The sequence below is a fragment of the Petromyzon marinus genome, unplaced genomic scaffold, assembly GCF_048934315.1.
Source record: "Petromyzon marinus isolate PM22_M1 ecotype Great Lakes invasive population unplaced genomic scaffold, UKy_Petmar_22M1.pri1.0 PM_G_Scaffold_70, whole genome shotgun sequence".
In the NCBI taxonomy this organism is placed as follows: domain Eukaryota; kingdom Metazoa; phylum Chordata; class Hyperoartia; order Petromyzontiformes; family Petromyzontidae; genus Petromyzon; species Petromyzon marinus.
Genome location: NW_027423025.1, coordinates 117,564 through 138,403, shown reverse-complemented (window position 1 = coordinate 138,403; position 20,840 = coordinate 117,564). Strand labels below are relative to the sequence as shown.

Genomic DNA, 20,840 nt, shown 5'->3' with positions numbered 1-20,840 from the left:
GGGGGATCTTTGTGAAGAGCGGTGGGACAGCGATCGGCGTACCACGCTGTGCGTGTGTGTGGGTGGCTTTAATCAGCATAGGCACCCGTAAATAAATAATTAAACAGAGGGACGTTTGACTTTCACCGCGAGCGAGCGCGCAGAGATTAATTAAGTGATTACCGAGCGTGCGCAGAGATTAATTCATTATTTGCTTACCGAGCGCGTGCAGAGATTAATTAATTGTTTATCGAGCGCGCGCAGAGATTAATTAATTAATTGCTTACCCAGCGCGTGCATATTAAACTACCCTACTACGGCTGCCCGCACCCACGCGCGTGGGTGGTCGCGTGGGTGGGGGAGGGCCGTCCAGCGCCCGTTGGCTGTTGACACAACGGCTTAGTATAAATAAATAATTAACTCTGAGCAGCCGCCAGCGGCGAGTGGGGGGGGTGAAGGGGTGCTGATGTCACCCCACCCGCTCGCGGGGGAGGGGGGAGGGGAAGATCAGCCCCCCCCCCACCTAGTGGGGAGTGGGGAGGGGGAGATCAGTCCCCCCCCACCTAATGGGGAGTGTGGAGGGGGGCACTAGCCCCCCACAGATGGAACCAGGGGGGTCGGTGTGTAAATGAGAGGCTGTGTGTGTGTAGTGTGAGGCTGTGTGTGTACTGTGAGGCTGTGTGTGTAGTGTGAGGCTGTGTGTGTGGTGTGAGGCGTGTGTTGCCCTGGCTTGCCCTGGCAACGTCACGTGGTGTGCCTCGTCACTGCTGCTGCTGCTGCCACCACAACATGCTTAGGGCTTTAAGGCTTTTCTGTTTATTATTAATCTGTCATTTTACGACGGCAAAAACGTGGTAGTCACGGCGACATTTGTCATCAGTGTTGTGAGTAGCCCGCACTGAGAGCACGACTACACACACACAGACATACACAGACACGCAGGTTGTGTGTCTGTGTGTGTGTGGGGTGAGGTTGCACAAGAGACACACACACAGACACACAGAGACACACACACAGGTTGTGTGTGTGTGTGGGGTGAGGTTGCACAAGAGACACACACAGACACACAGAGACACACACAGACACACAGGTTGTGTGTGTGGGGTGAGGTTGCACAAGAGACACAGACACATAGAGGTGGTTGTGTGTGTGGGGTGAGGTTGCACCAGAGACACACACACACAGACACACACACAGATCCACACACACAGACACACAGAGAGACAGACACATAGAGGTTGTTGTGTGTGTGTGTGGGGTGAGGTTGCACCAGAGACACACACACAGACACACACACAGAGACACACACACAGACACACACAGACACACAGAGACACACAGACACACACACAGGTTATTGTGTGTGTATGTGTGGGGTAAGGTTGCACCAAAGACACACAGACACACACACACATAGAGACACAGGTTGTTGTGTGTGTGTGTCTGTGTGTATCTGTGTTTGTGTATCTGTGTGTCTGTGTGTGTGTGTCTCTGTGTGTGTCTGTGTGTGTGTGTCTGTGTGTGTGTGTCTCTGTGTGTGTGTGTCTGTGTGTGTGTATGTGTGTGTGTCTCTGTGTGTCTGTATGTGTCTGTCTCTGTGTGTGTGTTAAGGTTGCACCATGTCGAGCCCATTGAAGCTGATCGTGAGCGCCGATTCCAACCGTGGGGGGCAGCGCTACATGGAGGACATCACAGAGGTGGGCGGAGTCTCTGTGTGTGTGTGTCTGTGTGTGTGTCTCTGTGTGCCGGACAGGCAACTCTGTCGTGGACAGTGCTGTGGGGGGAGATCCAATTTTGATTGGCTCCTCCCCTCATGGCATATGTGTCCACCACAGGGGCTAAACGGGGGCTCTGGACGGGTGCGAGGGGCTGGTAACCCCTCCACCTTCAATTAATTACCACGAAACCACGAATTAAACTGAAATATGTAACTAATAAGCTTGTGCCGGAGGCCCCGGGGGGCCAGGCGTCTATGACGTCTCCTGGCCAAACCCCAATTGGCAGAGCCAGGAGATTGAATACCTACCCTCGGGGCTACTCCAGAAACAACTAAAAGCCACTACGGGTGGCCACGTGGAATGTTCGAACGCTCACTGCAGAGGAGAGGCTGCCACTCCTCTGTCGGGAGCTGGACCGGTACCGCCTGGATCTATATGGCATTCAGGAGGTTCGGTGGACCGGCTCTGGCTCCTGCCACCATGAGGGGTGGACAGTCCTCTACTCGGGGCAGCAGACTGCCAAACAACAGGGTGTGGGTCTTCTTTTGAACAAAAGAATGAAGGGGGCGTGGGAGTGTAGCGGTGAGGTCTGGGAAGCTGTAAGCCCCAGGCTACTTTGGGCTCGCCTTCCCATCAACCGGAGGCGAGGAATGGTGGTTGTGGTTACTTATGCCCGCACCGAAGATGAACATCCGTGGAGTGATGCAGGCAAAGCCGATGAGTCAGATGCCTTCTATGACCTCCTGTCACAGGTGCTGGCTAAAGTGGCCCCTCGGGATAGAGTCATCATGTTGGGTGACTTCAATGCCCGAGTTGGTCATGATACTGGCACCTGGTCTGGAGTGATTGGAGGGCATTGGCCAGATCAGCTCAATAACAACGGTAGGAGGCTGCTAGATTTTTGTAAAGCCCATGGGCTTGTAATTACCAACACGCAGTTCCGGCATCGGCGCATCCACACAACATCATGGATGCATGCCGGGTCCAAGCAAGAACATCTACTGGACTACATAGTGACAGACCAGCGAATGCGAGCCCATGTCCTTGACACCAGGACCTACCGTGGAGCTGATCTGCCCTCTGACCATCGACTAGTCATCTGTAAGATGCGCCTGCTATTCTTCCACTCCGGTGGTGGGTGTACACCCAGGACCCCATTCCAACATAAAGTGGCCTGGTCTCAGTTATCTGATGAAAGTTGCAAGCGAGAATTTCATCATCGCTTGCGGCTGGGATTGGCATCGTCCCCGACTCCTGATGTCGAGGGTAAATGGGCGAGGTTTAGGACTGTGACTCATGCAGCTTCAATGGCTGCTTTGGGTACGCGGTCCAGACCTCCCCAGAGACCCTGGCTGACAGAGGAGGTGTTCAGGATGGTTGAGAAAAAGCGACAGGCCCACTGTCATCGGCTACAGAATCCCACGTCAGAGAATGAGGCTTACCGCAGCCTTCGCTCGGAGGTTCGGAGAGCCGTGAGGCGCTGCAAGGATGGGTGGTGGTCGCGGGTTGCTGAGGAGATGGAGTCTGCCTCAGTGGCCCGTGATCACAAATCTCTATTTAACTCCATCAAAAAAGTAACCTGCAGCGCCACACCTATTACCATCATTAGGGGAAAAAACGGTGATCCAATCTCCGACCCCCAGGAACAGGTTTGCAGATTTGCTGAGCATTTCTGTGAGGTCCTGGGGGAGGGAAAATCCCTCAGCCGGGAAAACATCGTGGCACAAAGTGAGGATGACCCTGCTGCGGCTGCGGTGCCTCAAATATTGGAAGAAGTCACCCCCTGTGAGTGGCTGGCTGAGGTGCCATCTGCTGAGGAAGTATTGAAGGCGATCCTTCAATACTTCCTCAGCAGATGGAGTCTGAGACCAGGAAAGGCAGCGGGCAGAGATGATCTCCCAAGCGAAATGCTGAGGGAGGGTGGCGTTTGTGCACAGACTGCCCTATATGACATCATAACAACAGTCTGGACCACTGGACGGGTTCCGCAGGATTGGAAGGATGCCCTGGTGGTCCCCCTTTTTGAGAAGGGGGACCGCACAGACTGTAACAACTACAGGGGCATCTCACTCCTCAGTGTGCCTGGAAAGGTCCTAGCAAGGATTATTCAGCATCGCCTTGCCAGGCACGCTGAGGAGAGGCTTGCGGAGCCCCAATGCGGTTTCAGGAAAGGGCGGTCCTGCACAGATGCCATATTTTCTGTCCGTCTGCTACAGCAGAGGTGTAGGGAATTCCAACAAGACCTACATCTCTGCTTTATTGACCTGGTCAAGGCCTATGATACCATCAGTAGGCCTGGGCTCTGGGTCGTTCTTCGTGCTTTTGGAGTACCTGACCCTCTGCTCACGATCATTAAGGACCTTCATGATGGTGAGCGGGCCCGGGTAAAACTACGTGCCCGGGAGTCAGAGCCATTCCCTGTACACCTTGGGGTGTGACAGGGATGACCTCTGGCTCCCACATTATTTAACATCTATTTTGACCACGTAGTTCGTGAAGCCTTCAATAGCTGTACGGGGGGAATCTCCATATGGTACAGATATAATGGGAGGCTAATCGATGCCCGGGTGCGGTCAAGGGATGGCTCCCTATTGCTCAACCACGTTATGTATGCTGATGATTTGGTAATAGCTGCTCAGTCAGAAGAGGAGTTGGAGACGCTGCTGCTGCTGAGACTGGAGCGTGCCACTAAGAGGTGGGGCCTTACCATCAGCCCCACCAAAACTAAGCACCTGCCTGGGTATTGCGTACCATCGGACACTCCACCCCCACAACTCCCAATCGGTGATGGGGCAGTTGTGGAGAGAGTGGAGAGTTTCCCATACCTGGGCAGTGTGCTTGTGACTGGCTGCAGTTTAACAGCAGAGGTCTCACTCCGAATCAGTCGAGCGGCAATATCTTTTCATCGGTTGCGTAACGCTGTGTGGAAGCTACCTGGTCTGTCGCTCCGCACTAAGCTTCAGGTCTTCTCGTCCACGGTCATTCCCTCCCTTCTCTACGCTTGCGAAACGTGGACCCCCCTAATGGAACATCTTCGCCGGTTAGAAACATTTAGGCTGGCCTGCCTACGATCCATCCTGGGTTTAACCAGACTGGATTGTGTGAGGAGCTCACAAATCCTTGAAAGATCTGTTCAGGATCCCATCGGTGAGCTCCTCCGGCAGGCAAGGCTGCGATGGCTGGGTCATGTAGCCCGCATGCCCAGCCACCGCATGCCGAAACAGCTTTTGTTCGGCCGGATTGAGGGGTCTAAGCGGGCGCGCCACGGGCTAGAGAAGAGATGGAGTGATGTGGTACAGGAGGACGTGGAGCTGAGTGGACTTGCCGATGACTGGTACCAGCGGTGTCAAGATCGGCCTCTGTGGAGGAGGCTCGTGAAGGATGCTACTGGGCAGTTGGAGGCAGTCGCCCTCCAACAACAACGGAGGGCGGAGGAGCGACGCTCAGAACAACGAGCGGAGCTCCGGGTGGCTAAAGCACAGCAGGTTGGCACAGTAGGGGGCACAGGTGGTGCATCAGCCAGTCATCTCAGTCAGTCGACCCGTGGCACCTGGGTCTGCCCCGTGACCTCCTGCCAGCGGGCGTTCGACACTTCACGTGGCCTCACGGTGCACATAGCCTGGCACAAGTATCGTGGTGACGTCACCGCCACTTAGTGGCGAATGGCGGTTGTTGTTGTTGTCTCTGTGTGTGTGTGTCTCTGTGTGTGTGTCTGTGCGTGTCTCTGTGTGTCTCTGTGTTTGTCTCTGTGTGTGTGTCTGTGTGTGTGTCTGTGTGTGTGTGTGTCTCTGTGTGTGTCTCTGTGTGTGTGTCTGTGTGTGTGTCTGTGTGTGTGTCTCTGTGTGTGTCTGTGTGTGTGTGTGTCTGTGTGTGTGTCTCTGTGTGTGTTTCTGTGTGTGTGTCTCTGTGTGTGTCTGTGTGTATGTGTGTGTGTCTGTGTGTGTCTCTGTGTGTCTCTGTGTGTGTCTGTGTGTGTCTGTGTGTCTCTGTGTGTGTGTCTCTGTGTGTCTCTGTGTGTGTCTGTGTGTGTGTGTCTGTGTGTCTCTGTGTGTGTGTCTTTGTGTGTCTGTGTCTGTGTGTGTCTCTGTGTGTGTCTGTGTCTGTGTGTGTCTCTGTGTCTCTGTGTGTGTGTCTCTGTGTGTCTCTGTGTGTGTCTGTGTGTGTGTGTCTCTGTGTCTCTGTGTGTGTCTCTGTGTGTGTGGGGAGCGATAGTGTAGCGGTTAGCGCGCTGCACTATGAACCTGGCGACCCGGGTTCGATTCCCGCTCACGGCCAACGCCCAGTGACGATTATCTCAACCGGTCCTGGGCCTCCCCCTAGGTCGATTCGGCCTCAAACAAGTACCTGGTGCGGTGCGTGAACATCGCCACTGGGGAGACAAAGGCGGCCGGGCGTGGTGCCGGCCACCCACCCCCTCGTGTGCCCTCGCGGCCATTGCGGGCGCCGCTCGCTAACGGCACTTGCCTCCACGGTCCGCTAAGGCTGCACGGGGGATCTTTGTCCTCTTTGTCCGCCTGGTCGCCGGTCGAGGCCTAGGACCGACCCACAATGCACCGCTCGCGTCACGTGACGTTCCCCTTGCCGCCCCGTGCCCACAGGTCTCCACCGAGGGCGACGGGGATGCCATCTTCCTGGCCGTGTTCGACGGCCACGGCGGCCCCCAGGCCGCTCGATTCGCCCGCCGCTGCCTCTGGCCCTCGATCCGCGCCCAGCCCGGGCTGTGGGGCGCCGCCGACCCCGCGGGAGTTTGCCACGCCATCCGTGACGGCTTCCTGGCGTGCCAGCGCGCCATGTGGGAGGAGCTGGGTGGGTCTCACGCGCGCTGCGCTATACACTACACTATACACTACTTTACTATATACTACACTATACACTACTATACACTACTATATACACTACACTATACACTACTATACTATACACTACACTACTATACACTACTATATACACTACACTATACACTACACTATACACTACTATACATTACTATACACTACACTACTATACACTACTATACACTACACTATACACTACTATACACTACTATACACTACACTACTATACACCACACTATACACTACTATACACTACTATACGCTACACTACTATACACTACACTACTATACACTACACTACTATACACTACACTATACGCTACACTATACACTACACTATACACTACTATACACTACTATACACTACACTATACACTACACTATACACTACTATACACTACACTACACTATATACTACACACTACTATACACTACACTATACACTACACTATACACTACACTACGATACACTACACTACTATACACTACTATACACTACACTATACACTACACTATACACTACACTACTATGCACTACACTATATACTACACTATACACTACACTACTATACATTACTATACACTACACTATGCACTACTATACACTACAATATACACTACACTATACACTACACTATACACTACACTACGATACACTACACTACTATACACTACACTATACACTACACTATACACTACACTACTATACACTACACTATATACTACACTATACACTACACTACTATACATTACTATACACTACACTACTATACACTACTATACACTACACTATACACTACTATACACTACACTACTATACACTACACTATACACTACTATACGCTACTATACGCTACACTACTATACACTACTATACACTACACTACTATACACTACACTATACACTACTATACACTACACTATACACTACACTATACACTACTATACACTACACTACACACTACACTACACACTACATTACACTATACACTACACTAAATTAACGTTTTGTTCCACCATTTGAACCTCGTTTGCCTGTAGCACAATATGATAAAAATTTTTTTAACCCTTTCATCTGGCAACAAAACTGACACCAATGTTTTTCGTGTACAAGGAGTCATTGTTTGTGCATTGAGCACAATAGCTGCGGTCGGAATGCAAACAAAAAACAGGCAGCTCTGATAATGTATTGGCGGTGGAATTGATAAGTCCACACCCGAGACAGCTTCCCTTAGAGCCTCGTCTCACACGCGGTGTTAGACCAGGTGATGATGACGTCTCACACTTGCGGTGTTAGACTAGATGATGATGACGTCTCACACTTGCGGTGTTAGACCAGGTGATGATGACGTCTCAGACTTGCGGTGTTAGACCAGGCGATGATGATGATGTCTCACACTTGCGGTGTTAGACCAGACGATGATGATGTCACACACGCGGCGTTAGACCAGGTGATGATGACGTCTCACACTTGTGGTGTTAGACCAGGTGATGATGATGACGTCTCACACTTGCGGTGTTAGACCAGATGATGATGACGTCTCACACTTGCGGTGTTAGACCAGGCGATGATGATGACGTCTCACACTTGCGGTGTTAGACCAGATGATGATGATGACGTCTCACACTTCCGATGTTAGACCAGATGATGATGACGTCTCACACTTGCAGCGTTAGACCAGGTGATGATGATGACGTCTCACACTTGCGGTGTTAGACCAGGTGATGATGACGTCTCACACTTGCGGTGTTAGACCAGGTAATGATGACGTCTCACACACGCAGTGTTAGACCAGATGATGATGATGTCTCACACTTGCGGTGTTAGACCAGGTGATGATGACGTCTCACACTTGCGGTGTTAGACCAGGTGATGATGACGTCTCACACTTGCGGTGTTAGACTAGATGATGATGACGTCTCACACTTGCGGTGTTAGACCAGGTGATGATGACGTCTCAGACTTGCGGTGTTAGAGCAGGTGATGATGACGTCTCACACTTGCGGTGTTAGACCAGACGATGATGACGTCACACACGCGGCGTTAGACCAGGTGATGATGACGTCTCACACTTGTGGTGTTAGACCAGGTGATGATGATGACGTCTCACACTTGCGGTGTTAGACCAGATGATGATGACGTCTCACACTTGCGGTGTTAGACCAGGCGATGATGATGACGTCTCACACTTGCGGTGTTAGACCAGATGATGATGATGACGTCTCACACTTCCGATGTTAGACCAGATGATGATGACGTCTCACACTTGCAGCGTTAGACCAGGTGATGATGATGACGTCTCACACTTGCGGTGTTAGACCAGGTGATGATGATGACGTCTCACACTTGCGGTGTTAGACCAGGTGATGATGACGTCTCACACTTGCGGTGTTAGACCAGGTAATGATGACGTCTCACACCGGCGGTGTTAGACCAGGTGATGATGACGTCTCACGCTTGCGGTATTAGACCAGATGATGATGATGACGTCTCACACTTGCGGTGTTAGACCAGGTGATGATGACGTCTCACACTTGCGGTGTTAGACCAGGTGATGATGACGTCACACACACGGTGTTAGACCATATGATGATGACGTCTCACACTTGCGGTGTTAGACCAGGTGATGATGACGTCTCACACTTGCGGTGTTAGACCAGATGATGATGACGTCTCACACTTGCGGTGTTAGACCAGGTGATGATGACGCCAAAAGGCGCAACATTTTGTCGCGTGATTGGGGCCAAATGTAGCTGATAGAGGCAAAATAAACATTGAAATTGGTTTAATTTGTTGATCAGGGAAGGCTCTAAGAAAAGCCGTCTCGGGTGTGGACCAATAAAATTCAAGGACAGTGCCAATATTATTATCAGAGTTGTCTCTTTTGTTTGCATTTTGACTGCTTGTGTTGTGGTTATTGCAAACATGATGCCTTGAATAAAGGTGTCAGTTTTTCTGCCAGTTAAAAGGGTAAAACCTATTACTATATCTTGTTACTGGCAAATGAGGTCTCATAATGAATTTGATTTTCTCCGATGGATGCTGCTTGATAGCGGAGAGTGAAGAAACGTGAGTGTGGCTGATGCTGTCTGAAGGAAATAACGAAGAGCAAAGAGAAGTGGTAGAGTTACCAATAAATTGATCAGAGTCTAATTTTATTTTGTCTCAATGTAATGGCAGGGAATATTGACAGAAATAATGTCATCAAACACTTCGCTGCATTTAACTGTAGCACTGCATTAATGGCAGTGAATGTTGCACAATACATTTATTTCACCCATGGCTAATGTGTAAGAGATTCTCGCAACATTTTTCATATTTGATATATTTTTGTTCAATAACATTGAAAATTGTAAAACGTTTCAAAATACAAAAAAAAACTTTTACAATTTAATTTTTGTTATAACAAATTTAATAACATAAAATTCCGAGCAACAATTGTCCATCTTACCTTCCAGAGGTTTTTTTGGCACACCACCCACCCACTCAATCACTGACCCACCCACCCACTCACACAGTCACTCACCCACTCAGTCACTCACACAGTCACTCACCCACTCAGTCACTAACCCACCCACACAGTCACTCACCCACCCACTCACACAGTCACTCACCCACTCAGTCACTCACCCACCCACACAGTCACTCACCCACTCAGTCACTAATCCACCCACACAGTCACTCACCCACCCACTCAATCACTCACCCACCCACCCACCCACTCACACAGTCACTCACCCACTCAGTCACTCACCCACCCACACAGTCACTCACCCACTCAGTCACTCACCCACCCACCCACACAGTCACTCACCCACTCAGTCACTCACCCACCCACCCACACAGTCACTCACCCACCCACCCAATTACACAGTCACTCACCCACTCAGTCACTCACCCACCCACTCACTCACACAGTCACTCACCCACTCAGTCACTCACCCACCCACCCACCCACTCAATCACTCACCCACCCACCCACACAGTCACTAACCCACTCAGTCACTCACCCACCCACTCAGTCACTCACCCATCCACCCACCCACTCACACAGTCACTCACCCACTAATTCACCCACCCACTCAATCACTCACCCACCCACTCACTCACACAGTCACTCACCCACTCAATCACTCACCCACCCACACAGTCACTCACCCACCCACCCAATTACACAGTCACTCACCCACTCAGTCACTCACCCACCCATTCACTCACACAGTCACTCACTCACTCATCCACCCACCCACTCAATCACTCACCCACCCACACAGTCACTAACCCACTCAGTCACTCACCCACCCACTCAATCACTCACCCACCCACCCACTCACACAGTCACTCACCCACCCACCCACCCACTCAATCACTCACCCACCCACCCACTCAGTCACTAACCCACTCAGTCACTCACTCACCTACTCAGTCACTCACCCACCCACCCACTCACACAGTCACTCACCCACTAAATCACTCACCCACCCACACAGTCACTCACCCACTCAGTCACTCACCCACACCTCTGTCTAACCCCCCCCCCCCACAGTTAACTGGCCACGCACACCGCAGGGCCATCCCAGCACGGCAGGCACCACGGCTTGCTGCTGCCTCATCAGGGGCGGTGACGAGCTCTACGTCGCCCACGTGGGAGACTCGCGAGCCGTCATCGCCCAGCGGCACCCCCGGGGAGGGGGCACCCCCGCAGACGGACCTCCCCCCCCTTCAACGCACCCCGTCTATTCATTGGCCCCCCCTTCCTCACTGCGACCCATTTATTCAGCGGGCCCCCCTTCTTCCTTGCGCCCCATTTATTCAGCGGACCCCCCTTCGGACATGGGCCCCCCTTCTGTGAAGGCCCACCTAGCCTGGGACGGAACCCCACCTACGCATGGCCAAGTCGTGGCGGACTTCATAGCGGCCATCGGCCAAGCCGTGGCAACATCGCAACCACCGCCACTGTCACAACCACCACAACTGCAACCACAACCACCACTGTCACAACCACCACAACCACCACCACCACTGTCACAACCACCACCACCACTGTCACAACCACCACTGTCACAACCACCACCACTGTCACAACCACCACCACCACCACGGCCACCACTGTCACAACCACCACCACCACTGTCACAACCACCACCACCACGGCCACCACCACTGTCACAACCACCACCACTGTCACAACCACCACCACCACGGCCACCACCACTGTCACAACCACCACTGTCACAACCACCACCACCACTGTCACAACCACCACCACTGTCACAACCACCACCACGGCCACCACTGTCACAACCACCACCACCACCACTGTCACAACCACCACCACCACCACTGTCACAATCACCACCACGGCCACCACCACTGTCACAACCACCACCACCACCACGGCCACCACCTCTGTCACAACCACCACCACCACCACTGTCACAACCACCACCACTGTCACAACCACCATCACCACCGCCACCACCACCACTGTCACAACCACCACCACCACCACTACAACCACCGCCACCACCACGGCCACCACTGTCACAACCACCGCCACCACCATGGCCACCACTGTCACAACCACCACCGCCCCGGCAGGAGGTGGACAAGGAGGAGGTGGTGGACGAGGTGGAGGAGGAGGTGGACGAGATGGAAGAGGAGGAGGTGGACAAGGAGGTGGTGGTGGACAAGGAGGTGGACAAGGTGGTGGAGGTGAACGAGGTGGTGGAGGAGGTGGACGAGGTGGTGGATGAGGAGGTGGACGAGGTGGAGGAGGAGGTGGTGGACGAGGTGGTGGACGAGGTGGTGCCGCTACTTGCCGTGGCGTTGACGCGCGACCACAAGCCGGAGGATCCAGTGGAGATGGAACGCATCGAGAGGCTGGGCGGGCGGTAAGACATTCGTGTGTATGTGTGTGTGTGCCTATGATACCATCAGTTTAATTCGTGGTTTCGTGGTAATTAATTGAAGGTGGAGGGGTTACCAGCCCCTCGCACCCGTCCAGAGCCCCCGTTTAGCCCCTGTGGTGGACACATATGCCATGAGGGGAGGAGCCAATCAAAATTGGATCTCCCCCCACAGCGCTGTCCACGACAGAGTCGCCCGTCCGGCACCGCGAGGAGGTAGGGGGTTGTTTTTCCATCAGCCAGTCATCTCAGTCGACCCGTGGCACCTGGGTCTGCCCCGTGACCTCCTGCCAGCGGGCGTTCGACACTTCACGTGGCCTCAGGGTGCACATAGCCTGGCACAAGCGTCGTGATGACGTCACCGCCACTTAGTGGCGAATGGCGGTTGTTGTGTGTATGTGGAGCCAGGAGATTGAATATCTACCCTCGGGGCTCCTCCAGAAACAACGAAAAACCACTACGGGTGGCCACGTGGAATGTTCGAACGCTCACTGCGGAGGAGAGGCTGCCACTCCTCTGTCGGGAGCTGGACCGGTACTGCCTGGATCTATGTGGCATTCAGGAGATCCGGTGGACCGGCTCTGGCTCCTGCCACCATGAGGGGTGGACAGTCCTATACTCGGGGCAGCAGACTGCCAAACAACAGGGTGTGGCTCTTCTTTTGAACAAAATAATGAAGGGGGCGTGGGAGCGTGGCGGTGAGGTGTGAGAAGCTGTAAGCCCCAGGCTACTTTGGGCTCGCCTTCCCATCAACCGGAGGCGAGGAATGGTGGTCGTGGTTACTTATGCCCCCACCGAAGATGAACATCCGTGGAGGGATGCAGGCAAAGCCGATGAGTCAGATGCCTTCTAGGACCTGTCACAGGTGCTGGCTAAAGTGGGCCCTCGGGATAGAGTCATGATGTTGGGTGACTTCAATGCCCGAGTTGGTCATGATACTGGCACCTGGTCTGGAGTGATTGGAGAGCATGGGCCAGATCAGCTCAATAACAACGGTAGGAGGCTACTAGATTTTTGTGCAGCCCATGGGCTTGTAATTTCCAACACGCTGTTCCGGCATCGGTGCATCCACACAGCATCATGGATGCATGCCGGGTCCAAGCAAGAACATCTGCTGGACTACCTAGTGACGGACCAGCAGATGCGAGCCCATGTCCTTGACACCAGGACCTACCATGGAGCTAATCTGCCCTCTGACCATCGACTAGTCATCTGTAAGATGCGCCTGCCATTCTTCCACTCCGGTGGTGGGTGTACACCCAGGACCCCATTCCAACCTAAAGTGGCCTGGTCTCAGTTATCTGATGAAAGTTGCAAGCGAGAATTTCATCATCGCTTGCGGCTGGGATTGGCATCATCCCCGACTCCTCCTGATGTCGAGGGTAAATGGGCGAGGTTTAGGGCTGTGGCTCATGTAGCTGCAATGGCTGCTTTGGGTACGCGGTCCAGACCTCCCCAGAGACCCTGGCTGACAGAGGAGGTGTTCAGGATGGTTGAGAAAAAGCGACAGGCCCACTGTCATCGGCTACAGAATCCCACGTCAGAGAATGAGGAGGCTTACCGCAGCCTTCGCTCAGAAGTTCGGAGAGCCGTGAGGCGCTGCAAGGATGGGTGGTGGTCGCGGGTTGCTGAGGAGATGGAGTCTGCCTCAGTGGCCCGTGATCACAAATCTCTATTTAACTCCATCAAAAAAGTAACCTGCAGCGCCACACCTATTACCATCATTAGGGGAAAAAACGGTGATCCAATCTCCGACCCCCAGGAACAGGTTTACAGATTTGCTGAGCATTTCTGTGAGGTCTTGGGGGAGGGAAAATCCCTCAGCCAGGAAAACATCGTGGCACAAAGGGAGGATGACCCTGCTGAGGCTGCGGTGCCTCAAATATTGGAAGAAGTCACCCCCTGTGAGTGGCTGGCTGAGGTGCCATCTGTTGAGGAAGTACTGAAGGCGATCCGGAGTCTGAGACCAGGAAAGGCAGCGGGCAGAGATGATCTCCCAAGCGAAATGCTGAGGGAGGGTGGCGTTTGCGCACAGACTGCCCTATATGACATCATAACAACAGTCTGGACCACTGGACGGGTTCCGCAGGATTGGAAGGATGCCCTGGTGGTCCCCCTTTTTAAGAAGAGGGACAGCACAGACTGTAACAACTACAGGGGCATCTCACTCCTCAGTGTTCCGGGAAAGGTCCTGGCAAGGATTATTCAACATCGCCTTGCCAGGCACGCTGAGGAGTGGCTTGCGGAGCCCCAATGCGGTTTCAGGAAAGGGCAGTCCTGCACAGATGCCATATTTTCTGTCCGTCTGCTACAGCAGAGGTGTAGGGAATTCCAAAAAGACCTACTTTTCTGCTTTCTTGACCTGGTCAAGGCCTATGATACCATCAGTAGGCCTGGGCTCTGGGTTGTTCTTCGTGCTTTTGGAGTACCTGACCCTCTGCTCAAGATCATTAAGGACCTTCATGATGGTGAGCGGGCCCGGGTAAAACTATGTGGCCGGGAGTCAGAGCCATTCCCTGTACACCTTGGGGTGCGACAGGGATGTCCTCTGGCTCCCACATTATTTAACATCTATTTTGACCACGTAGTTCGTGAAGCCTTCAATAGCTGTACCGGGGGAATCTCCATATGGTACAGATATAATGGGAGGCTGATCGATGCCCGGGTGCGGTCAAGGGATGGCTCCCTATTGCTCAACCACGTTTTGTCTGCTGATTTGGTAATAGCTGCTCATTCAGAGGAGGAGTTGGAGACGCTGCTGCTGAGACTGGAGCGTGCCACTAAGAGGTGGGGCCTTACCATCAGCCCCACCAAAACTAAGCACCTGCCTGGGTTTTTTGTACCATCGGACACTCCACCCCCACAACTCCCAATCGGTGATGGGGCAATTGTGGAGAGAGTGGAGAGGTTCCCATACCTGGGCAGCGTGCTTATGACCGGCTCCAGTTTAACAGCAGAGGTCTCACTCGGAATCAGTCGAGCGGCAATATCTTTTCATCGGTTGTGTAACGCTGTGTGGAAGCTACCTGGTCTGTCGCTCCACAGTAAGCTTCAGGTCTTCTCGGCCACGGTCATTCCCTCCCTTCTCTACGCTTGCAAAAAGTGGACCCCCCTAATGGAACATCTTCGCCGGTGTGAAACATTTAGGCTGGCCTGCCTACGATCCATCCTGGGTTTAACCAGGCTGGATTGTGTGAGGAGCTCACAAATCCTTGAAAGATCTGGGCAAGGCACCATCGGTGAGCTCCTCCGGCAGGCAAGGCTGCGATGGCTGGGTCATGTAGCCCGCATGCCCAGCCACCGCATGCCGAAACAGCTTTTGTTCGGCCGGATTGAGGGGGCTAAACGAGCGCGGCACGGGCTAGAGAAGAGATGGAGTGATGTGGTACAGGAGGACGTGGAGCTGAGTGGACTTGCCGATGACTGGTGCCAGCGGTGTCAAGATCGGCCTCTGTGGAGGAGGCTTGTGAAGGACGCTTCTGGGCAGTTGGAGGCAGTCGCCCTCCAACAACAACGGAGGCGGAGGAGCGACGCTCACAACAACGAGCGGAACGCCGGGTGGCTAAAGCACAGCAGGTTGCTACAGTAGGGGGCACAGGTGGTGCATCAGCCAGTCGTCTCAATCAGTCGACCCGTGGCACCTGGGTCTGCCCAGTGACCTCCTGCCCGCGGGCGTTCGACACTTCACGTGGCCTCAGGGTGCACATAGCCTGGCACAAGCGTCGTGGTGACGTCACCGCCACTTAGTGGCGAATGGCGGTTGTTGTTGTGTGTGTGTATATATGTGGGTGTATGTGTATGTGTGTGTGTATGGGTGTATGGGGAGGAGTAGTGTAGTGGTTAGCGCGCTGTGCTACGAACCTGATGACCCGGGTTCGATTCCCGCTCACAGCCAACACCAGTCACGATTATCTGAACCGGTCCAGGGCCTCCCCTAGGTCGACTAAGCCTCAAATGAATACCTGGTACGGTGTGTAAACATCGCCACTAGGGAGACAAAGGCGGCCGGGCGTGGTGCTGGGCACCCACCCCCTCGTGTACCGTAGGTGCTGCTCGCTAACAGCACTTGTCCCTACAGTCTGTTACAGGCTACACGGGGGATCTTTGTCTTTGTGTGTGCTCGCTAACAGCACTTGCCCCTACAGTCTGTTACAGGCTACACGGGGGATCTTTGTCTTTGTGTGTGCTCGCTAACAGCACTTGCCCGTACAGTCTGTTAAGGCTACACGGGGGATCTTTGTCTTTGTGTGTCTGCCCACCAGGGTGATGAGGAAGCCAGGGGGGCCTTGCCGTGTGGCCTGGAGGAGGCCCCTTGTGGCTCACTGCGGCCCTGGGCAGCAAAGCTCAGCCACGGAGGACATCCCCTTCCTGGCCGTGTCACGCTCCCTCGGTACACACACACACACACCTACACACACACCTACACACACACCTATACACACCTACACACACCTACACACACACCTAAACACACACACACCTACACACACCTACACACACACACACACCTACACACACCTACACACACACCTACACACACACACCTACACACACACACACACCTACACACACACACAGCTACACACACACCTACACACACACCTACACAACAACAACCGCCATTCGCCACTAAGTGGCTGTGATGTCACCACGACGCTTGTGCCAGGCTATGTGCACCCTGAGGCCACGTGAAGTGTCGAACGCCCGCTGGCAGGAGGTCACGGGGCAGACCCAGGTGCCACGGGTCGACTGAGATGACTGGCTGATGCACCACCTGTGCCCCCTACTGTGCCAACCTGCTGTGCTTTAGCCACCCGGCGCTCCGCTCGTTGTTCTGAGCGTCGCTCCTCCGCCCTCCGTTGTTGTTGGAGGGCGACTACCTCCAACTGCCCAGTAGCATCCTTCACGAGCCTCCTCCACAGAGGCCGATCTTGACACCGCTGGTACCAGTCATCGGCAAGTCCACTCAGCTCCACGTCCTCCTGTACCACATCACTCCATCTCTTCTCTAGCCCGTGCCGCGCTCGTTTAGCCCCCTCAATCCGGCCGAACAAAAGCTGTTTCGGCATGCGTTGGCTGGGCATGCGGGCTACATGACCCAGCCATTGCAGCCTTGCCCGCCGGAGGAGCTCTCCGATGGTGCCTTGCCCAGATCTTTCAAGGATTTGTGAGCTCCTCACACAATCCAGCCTGGTTAAACCCAGGATGGATCGTAGGCAGGCCAGCCTAAATGTTTCACACCGGCGAAGATATTCTTAGTTTTTTCGGTAAAGTCACGTTGAAGAGAAACAACAAAATATATATAAAACAATAAAAAATTCTCACGACGTTTCGACCATAACTCAAACGGTCATCATCAGGTGTGTCGGTTTGCATAAATTTATTTTTTAAACGGCATATCTATTTATTTATTTTAAAAAAACCGCTTGCGTCACGCGCAGCGATTGGCAGTTTGCCCAGGACTAGTCCATCTATTTTTTGAAAAGAGGAGGGGGGAGACGAAATTTTTTTTTTTAATAATGTATGCTGTCTGAAAGCCACTGTAAGCGTGAACAATCAATCAAGAACTGAAATGATTTATCAAATCTTTCCAATGATTGCTAAGATAGAATCCATCTTCTCGGTTGAAATTGTCTCTGTGCTTGTATATGTGGATAGCCTCATGAACGAATCTCTCATGGAAGCCAGATGGCTTACAAAGAACCTCCGTCTTGGAAAAGTCAATGGCATGTGAGCCTACTGAATTAGAACAATGATCTGCTACGGCCGAGGTGTTGGTCCTACTGTGTTTAAGGTCTGCTTTATGTTCACGAATGCGGTCCGAGATATGGCGTTTGGTTTCTCCAATGTAACTACTACCACAGAGGCAACTTCGTTTGTAGACACCAGGGTATTGTATGTCCGGAATCACATCTTTTACAGACGGAACCAGATCACGGATTTTATGTAATGTGTTGAAACGGACCTGGATCTTGTGTTTATTCAAGATTTGTAGGGTAAAGTGATGGTTTGATGGTTTTGAAAGGCTCCTCACGTACACACACGGACACAAGTACACACACACGCACACACGTACACTGTGTATACTGTGTGTACACTGTGTGTGTGTACACTGTGTGTACACTGTGTATACTGTGTGTGTGTACACTGTGTGTGTGTACACTGTGTGTGTGTGTACTCTGTGTGTGTACACTGTGTCCGCATTGAACCAAACCCCCGGCAAGGCCATCTACTTAATGACGAGAGAAAATTCACACGAAATGTCCTTTTCAATGAAGTCTTCCAGATGTAAATTGATACAAGCTTTTAATGAAGAAATAAACTCATCTAATTCAAAACACAACACAATTCAAAGATGCTTCATTTTAAAACTTCAAAATGGAGCATGGGGTGCTTGCGTGAATGCGTCCTTCGTGTGCAAATGTTGTGACTTTCCTGGCCTGAAGGCCGTCAATGTGTTGGACCCCAACAGCAGTGGGGTTTGCTTCAACCGATAGGTACAAACATCCAGCCGTCAATCAGCAAGGAGCATTTCTAGTCCCAGTTAGACAAACTCTACGTCAACACGTAAGACAAAACTACAATTCGTGTTGTAGAGAATGTACCTCCTCCTATACGTGTAACTTTCAAGTGGTATGCCTTGCAACTGATGAATGATCCGAGCGTGCTCCCTATTTCAAAGCCAATGAGTTGCTCCAGAGGCAGACGCTTCGTGAAACACAAAAGTACCCTTTGACCTGTATCACAAGAACAACGGGTCTCACCCGAGTTCTCTGTACAGGTTACTTCCAAAACACACACACACACTTTGTCCTAACTTCACTTATTCAATGTTTGACCCTCAGACAAAATGTTACATTTACGCGCACAATCAGACAAGTATTCATTCTAAATAATTGACGGGCATATTAACATTGAATTACTGCAGCGAAATTGACTGCATCACGTTAAATCGTATTAACAAGAAGTTATTTTACAAATACGCACCATCTACTTAACCGTGTATGTACACCGTACTATTGTTGCGTCATTCAAAACGAGTAGGCCGTTGCATGCTGGCGTCTGGGTCAAAATGTAGCAAATTTAAAACATTACGCTACAAATAATAGATGACGGCGCTTCGATGGCAACACAAGCAATCGTCATCAGGTGGGACAAGCACAGCAGCAATAAGAGGAAACTGCTGGAGTAGGCGCCTACTACTTCAGCAGTTTCTCTTGCTGTGGTTGTCCCACCTGATGACGATTGTGCGTGTTGTGATCTAAACGCCGTGGTCTGTTATGTTTCTACCCACGTGGTGACTTTACCGAAATAACTAGAGAGTGTGGATTCCTGCAGTCACAAAAGCTTCGAATCAAGATTGTCAACAAACTACACAACTGAGATGACGCATCAATCATCCCCCCCTACTGACAGGCTCTTGTCCACATGCAGGCCGGTGCAGGGCCACCACCCTGTGCCACACAGGGACAGCTGCTACTTGGGGATGCTCTTCGAGAGTTTCAGACGAGATACAAAACTCCGAGTTGCCGAGGCGATTAAGTAAGCACCATGTAAAAGCAATTATCATTAGAACATCGTGAATGCTTGGGAGCTTATTGGTTCTCGCTCCTGGTGAGAGATCGACCCAACCCACAGGTCCACAAAGACTGGCCGCTCTTACTCTGCAAGTTGAACCTAGGAGCTGAGTGTTCAACTTCACATTCTTGTCATTAAAGGCCTCTGACAAAGGTGCATCTATTGGAGCGACATCGTCTCTGGCTTACACATCTACCGGGTCTCCACTTGACTTTGGATTGTCTCGGAGGAAGTCCACCCACACCTCCACTTCCACAAACTGCTGGGAGTTGCCTCACTCTGACTCAGAATTCTCCTCCTGCTTTACGTTGCCTCCATCGATGTGAAGGTCCCATTTTGGAGTTGAATCTTCATCTTCACATTTCACCTTCACTTCTTCGCTTTTCACCATCACTTCTTCCCTCTTCACCATCACCTCTTCATATTTCACCTCGAAACCTTTAAAAGTGTCCAAGCTGGTATTTTCGTCCGGTTCTTGTTTCATGAGGGATGGGCTTATTGTGGCACTTTGACTTTGACAAGCTGATTTCAGATTCCACTCCTTGCAGATCTTCTGATGCTTCCGTGTTCTCTGGTGTACTTGAATATTTTATGAATGTGCAAACGCCTTCCCGCAGAGTGCACCTGAAGGGTTTCTCTCCCGTGTGTTCTCTGGTGTACTTTAAGATGTGATGACTGTGCAAACATTATCCCACACAGAGTGTACCTCAACGGTTTCTCTCCTGTCTGTGTTCTCTGGTGTACTTGAAGATTTGATTAATGTGCAAATGCTTTCCCGCACACACTGCACTTGAAGGGTTTCTCTCCCGTGTGTTCTCTG

The 20,840-nt window shown here is 52.1% G+C and overlaps 1 protein-coding gene across 1 annotated transcript; it reads left to right on the top strand.

Moving 5' to 3' along the window:
• The first annotated feature begins 792 nt into the window (after positions 1-792).
• On the top strand, positions 793-9,606 carry LOC142920249 (protein phosphatase 1D-like). The gene is made up of 4 exons (XM_076062758.1): positions 793-863; positions 1,591-1,676; positions 6,296-6,503; positions 9,587-9,606. The coding sequence occupies exons 2-4, from the start codon at positions 1,599-1,601 to the stop codon at positions 9,604-9,606; spliced, it is 306 nt and encodes a 101-aa protein (XP_075918873.1). The 5' UTR covers positions 793-863; positions 1,591-1,598.
• Positions 9,607-20,840: the final 11,234 nt, after the last annotated feature.